The 16,911-nt window shown below is 35.0% G+C and overlaps 1 protein-coding gene across 1 annotated transcript in view; it reads left to right on the forward strand.

Annotated features, from left to right (window-relative positions):
• The window catches only part of eys (eyes shut homolog), a 458,209-nt gene that overhangs the window by 409,495 nt on the left and 31,803 nt on the right, over positions 1 to 16,911 (forward strand). Inside the window, exons 46-48 of the mRNA XM_034921306.2 lie at positions 2,779 to 2,887; positions 6,600 to 6,820; positions 16,332 to 16,504. Of these exons, the coding sequence (XP_034777197.2) occupies positions 2,779 to 2,887; positions 6,600 to 6,820; positions 16,332 to 16,504 (503 nt within the window). The remainder of the gene's footprint in view (positions 1 to 2,778; positions 2,888 to 6,599; positions 6,821 to 16,331; positions 16,505 to 16,911) is intronic.

A 16,911-nucleotide genomic window follows, 5' to 3' on the forward strand; every position in this document is an offset into this window, starting at 1 on the left:
TGCATAAAGGGCTTTGATTAATTAAAAAAGTTAATTTTTCCTTTAAAGCTGCTTCCTCTGCTTGTATGAAATTGTTTGGGATTTTGCTCTGCTAGTCGCTTAGAACTTAATTTTATTTATTTGACGTTTGGTAACAGCTTGACCTTTGCACTGCCGCCAATTCAAAAGACTGCTCACTTCCTGTTTTCACGCTGAATGGAAACAAATGGCAAAATTCATGAGTGTTGTGAAAGTCATGACCACCGTGATATAATCGTACCCTTAATCATAGTTTTTCAAGTATGAATAATTTTACCTTAGCAAAAAAGTTTTTTGTGTTGTTTTACCATCTTCTGGGCTACCTGAGTGAATTATGTGTGTATTTTAGATTTAGGTCCTGGAAATAAAATTCCAGCCATAAAGGTGTGTGGCAATGTGCCCCGCCCCTGTGTGCATATTATGTGTTGTATGTTGTGTGCGTGTGTAAATGTTGGTGTATAGTCATTGGTACACGGGATATAAACGGGTCTGTGTTTCACGTGTATTTAAAAAGTGTAGATTTGCATTTAGGCACGAGGAGGGCACAAATCACTTCACGTGCTCGTTAAATGTAATATGTGAGCACGGGGTTGCACAGAATTAATTCACGTGCTGGGATTCAAGTGAATAATTAATTAGTAATTGAATCCCAGCACAACAGTATATATAGATGCACATTTCATTCAGTCGGGGTTGGGTGTTCGGTGAGTGGAGAACGGGAGAGAGAGAAGGAGTAACTAAAAGTAAAAGAAAGCGTAAATATAAGTGTTATCTGCTCACCGTGTTTGTTTGTTTGTCTAGTCCGTTTTGTTCGTCTATTTATTTTGGCCTCAAGTGCCGTACCCTGTGTTTTGTCTGTTCAAACCTTTTATTTTCTGTTCTGTTTATTAAATGCTGAGCGAAAGCATTCGCTCAGCTTCACCAAACCACACCTCTCTGTCTGTTTATTTCCTGCTTCTGGTCTGACGCCACCCACTCCGGCCGTCTTTGTGACAAGGTGCTACTTGAAGAAATCACTTGCTTGATTTTAAAAGACTACAGGAATCAAGATTGGTCTGCAAAATGCAATAGAAGTAACCTGTCATTCAAATACTGCCACCTTGTCACTGGAAGAGAACGACACTCGGGTTAGCTTTTTTTAAAAATGACCAGTAATGCCCACAAATGTACTGAAAGTGATTTCAAGTGAGCCAGGAAGACAGGAAACAGCACAACAAGATATAATACATGTTCCAGGTATTGTTGACATGTGGGCATGATATTGTCTCTTTAGCTGCAGGACTTGCCCATCACAAAATGGGCTGCAGTTCTTTTTCTTTCATCATCCATTCATTTCAATCTCCCACCATCTGGCAGAACCTTTTAATAGTCATTTTTATCAATTGTTGTATTCAGGATTAAATAAACACGTTAACATCATGTACTGCATTGTGTAGCAGAGTCGAGTAATTTATATCTACACTGGTCATATTTAACCAAAACTGGATTAACAAGCTTCATGTGATTCAATGATTTGGTTAATACATTCCCATGCATTTATTTGTGTTCATCAGTTTACAGTTGGTATCTCTCAAACAGAACTATTTAAAATGGAATGCATTGTGGACATTCTGATGGAAAACTCTTTAGTGTGTTATTTTGTCAGTTTTTTTCTGGAACCTTAGCAAGAAAGATAATCCTTCTACAATCTCTTTCTATTTTGAGGAGAATCAGTTTAATGTACCAATCAGCTGAAACACTGGATGTTTTATAATAAATTATGTTGACATGTGCCTCTACTGCCATCTGCTGTTAGAAGTTTTGGATTTCTTTTATTTCTGTTTTGCTTTCTTGTGTGAAAATGTATTTTTATGACCTTGTATTTGCATGGGTTGAAGTTTGAGTTCCAGCAGCTAAAACTACCTGGCAAAAGTAAGCAAACAAACTGTAAAAACACAGGTCTGATGTGTGATAAAGTAAAATGCACAGAAGGCTAAACTATAGAAGATTCCAGGAATTATATTATAGTGGAAATGTTGATATGCAGCTTTAATAGGGTATATATTTGTATTTAAAGTTTTGATTTCTATGAAGATTCCAACAACCTGTTTTAGTTCACTCACACATATCGCTAAAAGATTGCATTTAGGTGGTGGGAGGAGGATACAATGTGAATTATGTCACTGTGAATATTCCCTATCAACCTTAAAGAATTATTTTTAAATGGTTCTTGTTTATCTTTAATACTAATATGTTTTTTTTTTTCTTAGCACAAAACTATAACCCACATTTTCCCCACATTATCACTTTCTAATCTAAAAACTATGTAGATTTTTTACCTTGATGATCATTCAATTTTGACTTATATTTGTTGATTTATTTTGTTTCTTTAAACGGTTGTCCTTACAAACATACTAGAATCATTTCTAGCCTTCGTACCTTTGCACATGTTAATGAAGCAGAATGTTAGGATGATACATGAAAAAAAAAACTGATTCAAGCTTTGCAGAAATAATCATATAATGCCATATGATATTATGTCCTCCTTTTTCCAAGTACCAGTGCTAGCTAAGATCCATCAACAAGTTTTGTCATGATACTTTTCCCTTGCCAGTGTGCCCTGTTTAGCTATGTGGATATAAAAAGACAACTGCATTTGAATTGTGTGTCAGCATTCATAGAGACTCCATTACAAGATTCTCCTCTCATAATTTTCATGGTCAAATACATGTGTTGTGAATAGCACATATTCTAATGAAATTTCTTTTTCTTTCTTCACAGATATCAGTTGCCTGTTGGTTCATATGGAGGACACTGTATGATTGAAGTGGCTGTGAATAATAATGTGCCTTCCAAGCAGAAGGAATACTTGTCCCACCGTGTATTTGAGGTAGTAACAGGTTATCGTTTAATAGATGAACACATGTCATCCACTCAGCACATCTGTGCTTTGGTATTTAAACATTGATATATTCAGTTATATTTATAAACGGTGATACTTGTATGCTTTTGCTTTGCATGATACATTATTTCCCACCAGGAAGTATATTTGTTTTTTTTTTTTAAAGAGAAATTGAACACCATTAGAGTCTTTAGCACCAGGAAAGATGTGCTGCAGCTGTGCTTCTGTGCCAATTTTTGTATTTGTTACTCAGCGAAAATTGGTTTGTGGTTAAGTTATAACTTCAGAATTGTAGCGCATCCCATTTAAATGTCATATTAAATTGGAGCTTTGGGAGCTGGCATCAAGCTGATTTGGTCACGTTTATAGTCCTAGTGAATAAAAACCTCCTTTATCGAGTCAGACGTAACCGTTGTCATCACATTTCCTTCCTGTTGTGGTCCACGACTACTGTACTACTAGAATATTCTTGTTCTGGGGAACTTTGTCCTCACATACATCTGTCATATCAGTTGGAATACTGTCTTAAGGTTAACTACTTTGTGACTGTTTATGCTTTGCAATTTTTTTTGACAGCATCCTAATTATTTGCCAATAGAATATCTGATTAAGTTATCTCATCTCAGACAATGTCTCCTTTTCTAATCATTGCATCATGCAAGTATTGTCACCTGTATAGGGGGAACTGTGCCTATTTTCTCAAATTTTCCCTTATCACTTTTAGACTTACTCAGAAGTCATTTTAATACCAGCATAAGGTAGTAGAGCTTTGTTCAAATTAGGGCTGTCAGTTAAGCCTCCAAATAGCAATCGATTAATTGGCCACACAAAATATAATCGTTTGAAAAAATATCATCTCTGGATGCTTTACATTACATTGAGCTGCATGTGATTAAATACATAACCTTTACAGTAAAAAAAAATAAAACATAAAATATGGTTTAATTACTATCTATCTATATATATATATATATTATTTTTAGAGGTCGGCACAGGTACCCGAAAACCTGGGTACCCATCAGGTTTTAAATTGCCCGACCCTACCCGGGTATCGATTTATTAATTTGAGAATTTAAAAAAAACGATGGATGTCAATGCAGTTGTAAGCCCAGGTCTCTGACCAGCGTAATAAAGACAATGTTAAAACAAGCTTTGCATTAAGCCTTTTCTTAACTGACAGGATATCAATGTTTTAGGGAATATAGTAACACGGCAAGCGGCAAGTACACCTCAGTAATAATAACTGCACCGACTATTCTTCTCAGAAGATAAATCGGAAAGAAAACAACATAACATCCTGTTGTGTTTATGTCAGTGATAACTGTGATCCATTAATAATAACCGTGTGGCTTCCAATACGGAATGCTTTATCTACAGTTATTGCGCAGATATAGTTTCTTACAAAAAAGATAAAATAAGTGGCTTTTATTTAAAAATAAATAAGCAAATAAATCAAATAAAAATAAAATAATGTGAAGCACATTACGTAATTGTGCTTCCTCCTTTGAATTAAATATTTCCTTGGCAGAGTTTGCAAATTCCATTTTCTCCTGCTTGGTAAAGGCTTGGATGCCATTGTTATGTATTCACAAGACATAATTTAGTGATCAGGAAAGGCACTTTATTGTTACAGCCAAACAGACGCACATGTCCCACTAACACTTTCGCTACTGCCGTCAAAACCCAGCTGGCTCAATTTACAGTAGTTTTTGTGATAACGGAATTTAGAAATTACAAATACAAATACAACCAACACAATTCAAGCTTTTAAATATGATTGTAGGATATCTATTTTTAAATGTGATTTAAATAGAGTAAGCACTTCTAGGAAGTGAATTGTGAAGATAACACAAAAAAAACTTTGTCATCAGATCCAAAAACTGCAAACTAACAAGGAAATTGGTAGGCTTTATGTACTACGTGGAAAAACAAAACATAAAAAAGCAGCAACACAGCCTATTCCAGTGGCATAACTAGGCATGGACGGGAAATGACCAAAGGTCTGACATCAGAGGAAATAGTTTACATTTCAAAAATGATTTAAATCAATTAAATCCCTGAATACATCAAATATTTCGCCTGTAAATCACAGTTCCTCGTGCCAATTTACAGCGAAGCGCAAGAACTGCCAGTGACCCTCTATACAGCACAGGTACTTTACATGTTTTCGAGGTATTGGGGAGGCAAAACTAAATCAGCCAAAAGCACCATTCCACTTTTAATATGTAGTTCCCAACACTCTTAGGTGAAATGTAAAAAAAAAGTCAATACATGGAAAAATACTAGGGAATGCACTTACTGTGACGTATATATCCTTTATATTAAATGATTTATTTCTGTTTTAAAATGGAACATTTGCCTGCAAAAACAATCTTTATATAAATATAACAAAAAGTACGTGGGATTTGAACCTATAACCTTCAGTTTGCAAGCATGTTGTGTTAACTGTCAGTGCTACACGATTAGTTGAGACAGCAGTATTTTGAAAGATGAAGTCAGCCAACTGAGAATTCTTGGGACTTTGTTATATTTTTGAGATTTTTCGAGCCATCATTCATCTCCATCATCCTCATTCAGAGATTTTGATCTTGAGCTCTGAAAATGTTTGGTTTGCTGTCAGTGTAGCGCTCATTGTGGTCCCTATTGGCACAAGGAAGTACGGTTTCCTCTCTCGATACCGGTTGATGAGAGTGGTGGGGACCAAGGTTGCCCCAATTGTTTCTACTAACTTGGCTTGTGTTTTTGAGTTTGATCCACTTTTATTGTGCCTGAAAAACACAAGCCAAAGTAGAAACAATTGTGGCAACCTTGGTCCCCACCGCTTTGACAGTTGTGCCTATTTGCTTGGTGCTGGCCAAGGTTGCCCCAATTGTTTCTTCTAACTTCAATATACAGTCAGTTTTCTTCAATTTATTTACATGTTGTTTGCCAGGAATACAAGCTTGTCGACCTGCTCTGGATCAAAGGCAGCACACTTTTTATTTCCATCAAATACACAGAGGGTGCCTACTTACAAAGCACTTTCAAAACTGATAGTCAGGATCAGACCAGCAAATCAGATGCTGTTAACACTTAAGCAGGAAAAGAAGAGCACGCCCCCTGCTTGACTTTGGCAGCAATACTGTAAATAGCAAAGCAGGGCATTTGGTGCAGTTTTGTTGATAAATTTAAATAATAATGTTATTAACTATGCATGTTACAAAAATGTCATTATTTAATCAATTATCCAGTATTTATCACAATGTATATAATGAGGAATGGAATCGATTGAAGAATCGATTTTCGATTTAATCGTACTAGTTCAAATTGGTTCTTCTCAGATTTATCTCCAGACGTAATTACGTGCTAATTATGATATATTTATAGATAGAAAACTAGCTGTGAATTACCAGATTCTTAAGAAAAGCCCTTTATTATAATATGGTAAATATTTAAGCTATCATTTAAAAAAAAAACATTAATTGAAGACAGATGGTTCTTTCTATGTATCTTAGGAACCTGTTTGCACATAAATGGTAACAACATGTTTTCATGGTAGGTGTTTTTTGATTTGATGTGTTATGTGTGAAGAAGGATCCACAACACAGACTGGCATTTATTAATATGTTTTTACTAATAGCAATAGCAAATTGGATGATATTTTTACCAAAAAAAATAAAATGTGTTAAAAGAAACTTTCTGATTATATTTTCACCAACAGGCTAATTTTGGCCCAGTATTCCTTGGCAATATTCCCTCACATTCTGAGCTGTATGATGGAGCTGAGAAGGTAATTGGCTTTCAAGGCTGCATTCGAGAGCTGCAAATGAACACAAAGGAGCTCTTTATTGTGGATGAGGCAGTGAGGGGGAAGAATATTGAAAACTGCAACGCTCCTGTTTGCCAGTACCACCCCTGTCGCAATGGGGGTGTGTGTGTTAGGTAGGTACAGTACACTATGTTCATTTATACAAAGATTACTTACTGAAAGAAGCAGTCTCCTGTCCATAAATTAGTATACTGTGTAGTTCATACTGTATGTGGTCAGCTGTTTTAGTAGAAGGGGTAGGGTGTTAGATTCTCAAACCCTATTTGTTTTTCTTTAGTGCTTTGGATTAAAGTCAGATGTAAATGAATCTTATACTCTCAGATTGTGGGTCATTAAAAACACCCTCTGTATGACACAGTTGGCAGTCTTTACTCAATGTGTCCACTCTTCCGTGTTTACTTAAGCATTGTTTCCACCAAATACTTGTACCCCGATAGCGATGGCTACCCATGTTCCAATCCAGAATTGTTCATCTTTCATGCCACGTCATGTCCAGGCTCTTATCAAGGCAAAAGTTGGCCTAATCCAATGATGGGTAAATATTCACCCTCTGTCTCAACAAAGAAATAATGAATATATTAATACTGTATAAAAAGAAGCACGCTTGAAAACTAGAAGAAAAAACAAATATAATTGAAGGTCTCTTAAAGTAGCGGGGTTCCAAAAAAGATAGTATTACACGTCCTCACGTGTTGCTACAACTGTTTAAATAATGTGCCTGTAATTTTTCTTTTCATTGTTAACATCCTGACAACTTTGTACAATTATAACTTCAAAGTCTGATTCTAAGGTCTTTTCAGATTGTCAGCTTAGTGGACTTGGGTTTGAAATCGGGGGGGTGTCAAACAGGTAACACAGCAATAAAGATCTATGATGTGGTACAGAACAGAAAAGCCAGAGCACTTGTTGTTATGTTTTTTTTTTTTTTTTTTGTTTTTTTAATTGCTCTTCCTGCAGTGATTTAGAGGACACACCCCTGAGCTCAAACTCCAGTGCACTAGAGCGGGCACTTTGAAAATAGCTTTGAAACAGACTTTAAAGTTCTAAGTGTAAACAGGATGTTAACAATGAAAAGAAAAATGACATGTACATCATTTAAACAGTTGTAGCAACACGTGGGGATGTGTAAAGCTACGTGGAGACGTGTAGCCCTGCTACTTACTCTTTAAGAAGTTTAAATTCTTAGGCACCTTGTATTCAAAGACAATTATAAAATGTAAGAGTGATTTCTTTGGGAAATACTTTTCTTAACACATATTGGAGCAACAGATAGGTCCATTAATGCTAATCAATTTTGTACATTGGCTTTGTGGTCTTTGTAACAACATAATTAATGTGACCTAAAAGAACCAATACAACCGTAATACAATTATGAGTAATACATAATAAGAATTTTAAACTAAAGGATTTTTTTTGCAAGACCTGTATTAATTCTGGCCCCTCTTAGACCTACTCCTGATACAATGCCACAGGTTACAGGGCCCTCATATAGTATGTAATAAAAGAATGTTTTAATGGTATTTCATATTGAAGATTTGTGTGTGTCCTTGTAAGAACGGCATATGAAAATATCACAGTTTTACATAAAAAGAGACTTACGTTTATCAAATGAGTTTTAATTTAATAGTATGCTGCTTTATTTGCAAACAGCACTCCAAACAGAGACCTTAGAAAGTTTGTAAAAGAGAAAACTGAGGAACACCTGAAGCATTGTGCAGTTTGACTGATGGGATACAAGCAACTAGTGTGGAAAATGTTAGCAACAATTTGAAAAGAGAAATATGAATAAATGTGAACCCTGTTGTATCTCCAGGTAAATGAGAAGCAAACCATAAACGAAAGTACTAATGAGTAGTGTTGAGATTTCAGAGGTGCAGTACAGGATAAACAAGGTTTTTCATTTCATTCTGTAGCATTTAACAGAAATTAGAACATGGTGTATTTTCTCATTAAATGAATCAATTTGCACTAATATGTATTCATAGTGTTTCATAGCAGAGTAGAAAATAAGGGATACTGGTTGACATGCACATAATTGAGCCAATTAAGGGGCTCATGTAAGGATACGTGCAAAGTGATTTCCGGCTGCAAAACACCCATATTGCAGCCAAAATCTAGTGGGACTTTAGTGGCCACTTAAAATGTGATGTATGTAAAGAATGTTTTTCACCTGGTGTTCTGCACCCGATATCAGATTAGCACTTTGCCATCATTAATCCATTTAAATGATAATGAAATGTATTTTTTGAAGTTACCAAGATGGTTACTTCAAATCGACCCTAAGTAGGATCTCTGCTTGAAATATGTATCAGCTACTAGGATAATGCCTGTGATACTCTAATGAATCGTTATTAGTCATTCTCTTTGGTAAATAAACAATTTGCTATAATGTAACAAGATAAAAGCAGCATAACCATTGAAATTGTAGAACACATATCATTCATTAAACCCATAATAACTTTATGATCTTTTGTAAAAAAAATAAAAAAATAATAAATGGCTTTCTTTTCAAATATAAGGTAGAAATCCTTAGTAGTATTTGTCAATAATGACACATTTTGTTGCATGGTCAATTAACAAGATATACATGTAAAATGGTGTGACAATTATTAATCTTTTTAAATAATTATCTCTGAATGGCAGATGCATTTTTTCCACAGGCTTCAACAATTATTTATTCTGGTGGCAGTAATCTGTAATCAGTTTGTGTTTATACCAGTTATTAATAGGAAGCATTTTGATGAGGTTAAGGAAGACTTGTGCAATTAGATAAACAGATCAATAATTCACAATTACTTTTGCTTCATGGTCCCGTTGTCTTTCCAGTAGGCCTTCATATAGTAAAAAAAAAATTGACAAAATGATAATTTTAGCACTTCATTATCATTATGAAGACATATACACATTTTCAAATCAATCCAGCAAGCCGTAGAAAGTAGTGTGCTTACAAACGTGTGCACATAGTAAAGGATTGATGTTGGTTTTAAGGCTTGTTATTTTACAATTTTATTTCTATTAAAATAACCTTTTAGGCTAACACAGATTTCTGCAATAATATTTCTGCTTATAGCTGCCTCAGCATAACCTAAATTAATACAGCAATATTTTTGCCCTTAATGAGTTGCTTTTCTTCCAATGGTCCTTTGAACACGGTATCCAGTGGTGAGCTGCATCACATCCCATACATTTATCTCTCGTCACAAGAAGAGACCTTTGAGGTCTTGAAAGCTTGTGATTAATAATTGTTTAGTTAGTCCAATATAAGGTATCACATCTCCTTCTCTTTGTCTATCAAACATTCTACAATGCTTTACCATATGGGTCCATGCAGGCAGTTCTACATCTTTGACATCATGCCTGTCTATCCCCCTTTTCAGAGAGAGTTTCTGGACTGATAACTATATTGTTTATACATTTCAGTTTGATTGCAGAGGGCTATTTTGTTAGGTATTCCTTCCATCGAAAATATCTCAGTTCGCCAGAATTCCCTCTTTTTCTTATCATAGGGTTCCCAAACCTCGTTATCATTTCCATCATCAGTGGGGAACCCCCCGAGAAATGAAGTTGGTTTCAATTAAAGGACCAATTAAATTGGCAGCATAGGCCTTCCATTGAAAAGGAACCAATACCTTATACAAGAGAGAAGGGGTTTGAGGGTCACTTGTGACAGCTCAGACCTACTGTATGATACTGCCTATATATTGATGAGTCTACATAAATTCAGCAAAGGACATTTTTCTCCTTTAGGAATCTGTAGGCTACTTAAGAGTTGTCTCTTATATAATATAATGAACTAGATTATATCAGCTTGCATAATTGGACAGGTTTTGCAGCTGTGCAAAACAAATGAACCAGACATCTGCTTGTAAATTCTGAAGTGGTGATGGTGACATTCTGACATTTCCAGAGGTAGTTTTTTAGCTGCAGAACAACATGTTATTTCATTTAAATATGAACCCACTCTTTTATGCAACATGTGTTTATTGGATCATACAAATAACTTTATGAGATTATTTGAAAACTGATTTTACGCTCCTATTAATTAACAGTCAGTCATATATGATAGGTATATAGACAAAATGTCAGAGAGCCCTGAAGTCCTAGTTTGTATGTTGAAAGTATTTTCAGTTCCAAGTTGATAACACTTTGGAGATTAAGGAATTGATTATGTGACCAGTATAGATATTATCTGGCATTTTCCATTTTGGAGACTATGACACCTTGGGCCTGATTAATCAATTCCTTCACACGAAAATGGAATTTAAACCATTTTTGTTCATAGATAAACAACTGTTCTTGTTGGGACAGATTAATAAAATGAATATATAGAAAAAGGGTTAGTTGGTTTCTGCAATGTAGACATTGAATGTCTTGGCACTTATCATTGCAACTTTTTTTTTTTTTTTTTAATGAAGAACAGATGTCCCCACTTAAGGCCTGATTTTCCAAAGTTGGTAAATTACTCAGAGTAAGGGTTAGTGACCTATGTTGAAAGTTCTGTATGTTCTTTGCACTGTGTGGCAAAGCCCTCAACCCTGGCTCATTTGCACCCTTTAAAAACACTGACCCAACACATGAAATTGCTGTTGCGCACTTTTATTATTTACAAAACCAAAAGAAACAAAACCCTAACTCCCCTCGGAGTGCTAACTAAACTTTTGGTTTTCCTAAACTAAAGGGTTGGGATGGCTAAGCTGTTTTCCCAACAAAACCACTCTTTTTAATTTAACCAGGCTGGGCAAAGCCTTCACTGGTTTTCTTCTCCTAAACCAGACAGCGAAGCTGTTTACCGGTCACATAGCTTTTCTTCAGGTATTAACACACCATACCTTCATACGTTGTTCTCCACACAGCACTTCCTCTGTTACCAGCTCCCTGGCAGTCCTCTTCCTAAAGCCGTTTACACACTGGACGCAAGCAAATAATTTAGAAGTCACTGCAGCCAAACAGGAGTAGCCACACCAGCAGCGAGCAACGTCGCTTTGAGAAAATGTTGTGTTGCTAAAAAAGAACAGGTGACCTAATTTTAAGCTATAGCTTTTTTTTTGGTTGGTTTGTTTTTATGATAAGTAATCTTTTGTTCAGTAAATTGTTCTGTGGCACAAATCTGTGTCAAGAAGGTCTTTACATACGCATAAAGTGAAGTTTTGTGGAGATTCACCAAACAAACAAAAATATTATCGAGTTCCTACTATTCTATGCATTGTAAAACAAAGCCAGCAATACGTTTGTATTCTAAGTGACACATCTCAACATTACCAAGCTCATAGTTTTGAAGATTATGAGCCATGTCTGTTCACCGGACTGTTTTAAAAGGAAAAACTAAATAAAAGTCTTGCGTCTTGCCATGGCACACGACCTTGTTCTGTGTATAATTATTCATAAGTAATACAAAGTAAGTGTTGACCTGCGCATAATAACACGGATAATAATAATAATAATAATAATAATAATAATAATAATAATAATAATAATAATGGTGATTATGTATGCTTAAACAAAAACAACAACATAATAATTATAATAATAATAATAATCGATTGACAATCGACGACTTCGCTTGCGTCGCTCTGTCCAGTGTGGATGCAACTTAATGGAGCTCCCTTTTTATTTCATGTGGCTGTTCCCACTTATCACAAATTACCTCGTTTGACCAGCCACATTTTCACATGTATTTTGGCAGGCTGGGGATTAACCCCATCCCTGCCAACCACCACCAAAACCCACACATTTACAGGCAGGGATCTGCCCTACCACAGTTGAAAATTTATATTGATAGTAGTGGCACTTTACTGTTTAGTAAAGTTACTAATTCAAAGTAAAATCTCCTGCCCCACCCCATAATGAATAATAATTTCTGGGCATGCAAAACAGTTACGTTATATTTTTGAGCAGTCACTATGAATTACAGGATTTATGTTTTCACATGTGGAAATGCTATACGCAAACGTAAAATGGAGCAACGTTTCACAATTTAAAAAAAATTAAAATGAAAACAAAAATTCCCAGGAAGCGTAGAAGTGTGTAGAGCCTGAAGACAACTTCCCCGAGCTCACTGAAATTGATGAAGCAAGAAAATATGAAAAAAGAGGAAAAACCAGAGTGAAAAATATATGACTTCACAAGTCCAAATGCTTAAAATTCCAGAGCAACAGTAAATAAAACATGATACGGAATAAAAAGCTGCAAGAATGTGAAAGTCAGAAAGTCAGAAAATGGAACTGGGGGACCACCAGCAAATGAAGAATTAAATGAAAACGATAAAATATATATATTTATTATCTTTGCTAAGCCCACAGTCCATTTCTGGTGTTGTATTCCTAGACTTCCTAAAGCTGCAACAAAGTAAGTAAAATGTTTTGACTAACACACTGTGTTCTTTTAAGATTTTTTTTTTTTTGTCCTGATTATGATAAAGCTAATCACTATAGCTAATGTGTTTATGAGTGATTAGCAATCTAGTTTAATATTTACTACGTCACATTGCACACGAAGGTCCGTTGCTCTTAGGGGAACTACACAATCATTTTTTTTTAGTTTTATAACTGTTAGTACTGTGCAATAGAAATGTGTACATTTAAACTTATACTTAAGTTCTGCTACTGCCTTGCTGTTCTAAATTAATAAAACAGGATGTTATATTTGTTGAATAAATTAAGGAAATTATTCTGCAAGAGCATCCTATTTACATATTTTGTATTTTTACAGCTCCAGGGAACAGTGATAAACAAGAGAACTGACTTTAGAGATCTTTATGATGCAAGTAGTTGAAACCTTAAAAATATATAAATGCTGTAATTGCTGGACTTTGCCAAATGAAGAACATTACTTCAGATAAACTAGTATGTCAGGAAACACAAACTGAGGCATTGGCGTGCACTGAAAAAGAGAGCACAATAATGGAAGCTAGATTGAAAAAATGAAGGGGAGGAAATCACGAAGAAAAAACAAATGCACAGTTGAAAACAAAAACGATACCATTTAAGAAAGTTAAAAATGAAAATTTGTGTTGCTAAACAATTGTTTGATGGAGAAATATATATATATATATATATATATATATATATATATATATATATATATATATATATATATATTACAATGAGCTCCAAATATAAAAGGGCACTACCAATCAATATAATGGGCCACATTTATCAGCGTCTTTAGGCTAGAGTGCATAGGACAGAAAGAGGTATAGCCAAAATGATATAATTTCATATAGTTTTGTTAACATTTCTGACCAGCTGTCTTAGAAGAGGATCTTTAGACGTGAAAGGGACTGACAAGTGCTCTTACTGGTGAGATGGGAGTATTGTAAAAGGTCAGAACTGGAATTGGGTGTGTTATGTTGGTGGAAGCTTCCAAATCCGCCTTTAGTAATTCACAAAGTGGTTTTCTTATCAAACCAATAATGCCTCAAAACATGTTAATTGGTGGCATCCATAAAGGTGACCCTGGAACAAAGAATTCCTTCAGCAGGGTATGGTCTGGTCCTCTGTAACAAAAGCAACAAAGCCACCTTGCCTTTCTCTTATCAAAAATCCCAGTTTCAGCAGGAGTTTATATAATACACGTAATTTATTATTATTATTTATTTCTTAGCAGATGCCCTTATCCAGGGCGACTTACAATTGTTACAAGATATCACATTGTTTTTATATACAATTATATTATTTTTTACATACAATTACCCATTTATACAGTTGGATTTTTACTGGAGCAATCTAGGTAAAGTACCTTGCTCAAGGGTACAGCAGCAGTGTCCCCCACCTGGGATTGAACCCACGACCCTCCGGTCAAGAGTCCAGAGCCCTAACCACTACTCCACACTGCTGCCCCATATAAATCTACACATTGAAATTACGTGAAAATTGGCCTTAACCACCCAGCTGCTTATCCCGCAATTTCCACATGGATCTTAAGCGAGTCTAAATTTGTCACTCCCTTGAGGATAGCGTGCATCTGCAAAGTTTCTCAAGTCTAGGCAAACTATACGCTACTACAGCCTGCAGTTTTGTTTTTCGCCAGCAGATGGCAGCAGTCCCTAAGAAATGTGCTTGATAGACCAGCCCATCAACATTAGAAAGAAACATTAGAAAGAAACACGACAGCCAATATAAAGAAAATGGCAATTTGCAGCACGAAGAGTGTGGCTAGTAGTGATGAGGAGGAGGAGGAAGATAGCGATTTTCAAGTTGATAAGAGTGATGAGTCTATAGATTTGGAGAGTTGCAGTGACAGTGATGACAGTGACAGTGAAAGACTGGTATCCAGTGAAAACAAGGATACAGAAAATGAAGGTGTTTCATTTCAGAATGTGAGGACATGAATTGTCCAGGAGAATATTATCCCTGCACCTTCCAGATTCCCATTCACAGCCTCATATATATGTTATTTATACTTTTGTATGTTATTTATATATACAGTATTGCTGCCATTGGAAAAAAAAATGTTGTTATTTATATTGTTCTAATGCTACAATTGTAAACAAATTGTTTTTATTTTGTTATTTAAGTTCTATTGAAATAATATATTTCCGTTTTTCATAATGACAATAATAAAGTGTATTTTTTTTAAATAAAGAAAACTGTCCATATTGCTTACTTGAGTGCTAAGAATGAAAAATCTGCAATTTTTGACATGAAATTTACTAAAATAAATGGGCAGCTGAGTGGTGAACAAGCTTGAAAAATCGCTTTGTATAGTAAAACGTATATGTACTCAAAAACGTAAAATTACTTGGTGTGAGCAGGCAGTTAATAAAGTAGATTTACTCAAAAAATGAACGTTACTTACCTTGGAAAATTGTTACAATTGTTACTAACTTTGGAAAATCATGGCCTTAGTAGGTTAGAATCTGAGTGGAGTAAAACTGGCAACCATCTGATACTACAGTTGTAGTTAGTAAAATGAAATGAATGTCAAGAAAGATTGTACTCATTATTCCACAAAAATATTTATATTTATTTCCAGGCTCAGCTTTTTATACATCTCTATTTACGGTATTTCTCGAATGAGTGTTAATGATAAAATCAGAATTGTCCAGTCACTCATTGTGTAGCTGTAATGAAGTACAATGTACATTTCTCAAAAGCATACCATCTAGTACATTTTACAACTATTGGCTCTTATTGACAACTTGTCACAGATACAGATACTATTATTTCCTTTTAGTATATTCTGAGAATCGTTTTTTTTTTTTTTGCTGAGCTTCAGCGACAGGACAAGTATTTCATTCTAGGTATGTGTGCCTACTATGTTTAACAGAGCAGATTATTAATTTCTAGGTTTGAAACCATTCCAGTTCTGCTTCACAGTATATAAGAAGATAGAGCTGAATATACAGTATACAGCACTTACCTTTTTGAAGCTTTTAAAGTACATCTAGGACCTGTTTTTATTCAGAATGTTTAACTCAAAAGATGAAAAAGTGTTTTGGTACCAGGGTGTAAGTTGATATTTGACAATATTGTTTGCATCTTATGACATATTTTCAAACATTTCAATTCTGTAAAGTACAAAATTGATATACCAACAATATTTGATCCAGATAAGTAAAGGCCACCTAAAAATACAATCACTTAAACTTTAGTTTCATCTCTTTCTTACCATGCCATATCCTAGTGATGCAGAGAACTGGTTCTGCAAGTGTCCTGACCTGTATTCTGGGAAGCTGTGCCAATTCAATGCTTGTGAAAGGAGCCCATGTGGACATGGTGCCACCTGCGTCCCAAAAACTGACCAAGATACTGTTTGTCTCTGTCCCTATGGGAGAACTGGACTGCTCTGCAATGAAGGTAAGGAAGCAATTAAGTCTTGAATCATTAGAGGAAAGATGTAAACAACAAGCTAGAGGGAAGAAATTTGTTTTGCTAATCTAGCAGTAGATCTACTAAGTCTGGCAAGTTCTTTACTCATTTTCTGCAGCTAATAGTGCTTCCAAGTCAGTCGATATATATTGATATCAGTCGATATCAATCAACTATCAAACTGCATCACAGGGGAGAATATTTATTAAAATAGAGATGGTATAGTTTAAAAGGGGGTATATTAATAAAAATGCATAGTGTTTGTTAGCAATACAGTGGCAAAGATTATATATATATATATATATATATATATATATATATATATATATATATATATATATATACATACATACCAATCCCTGATTCCTGTCTTAACTGTCTTGTATAATCTTAAT

This window comes from Acipenser ruthenus, chromosome 5, assembly GCF_902713425.1.
Source record: "Acipenser ruthenus chromosome 5, fAciRut3.2 maternal haplotype, whole genome shotgun sequence".
Lineage (NCBI taxonomy): Eukaryota > Metazoa > Chordata > Actinopteri > Acipenseriformes > Acipenseridae > Acipenser > Acipenser ruthenus.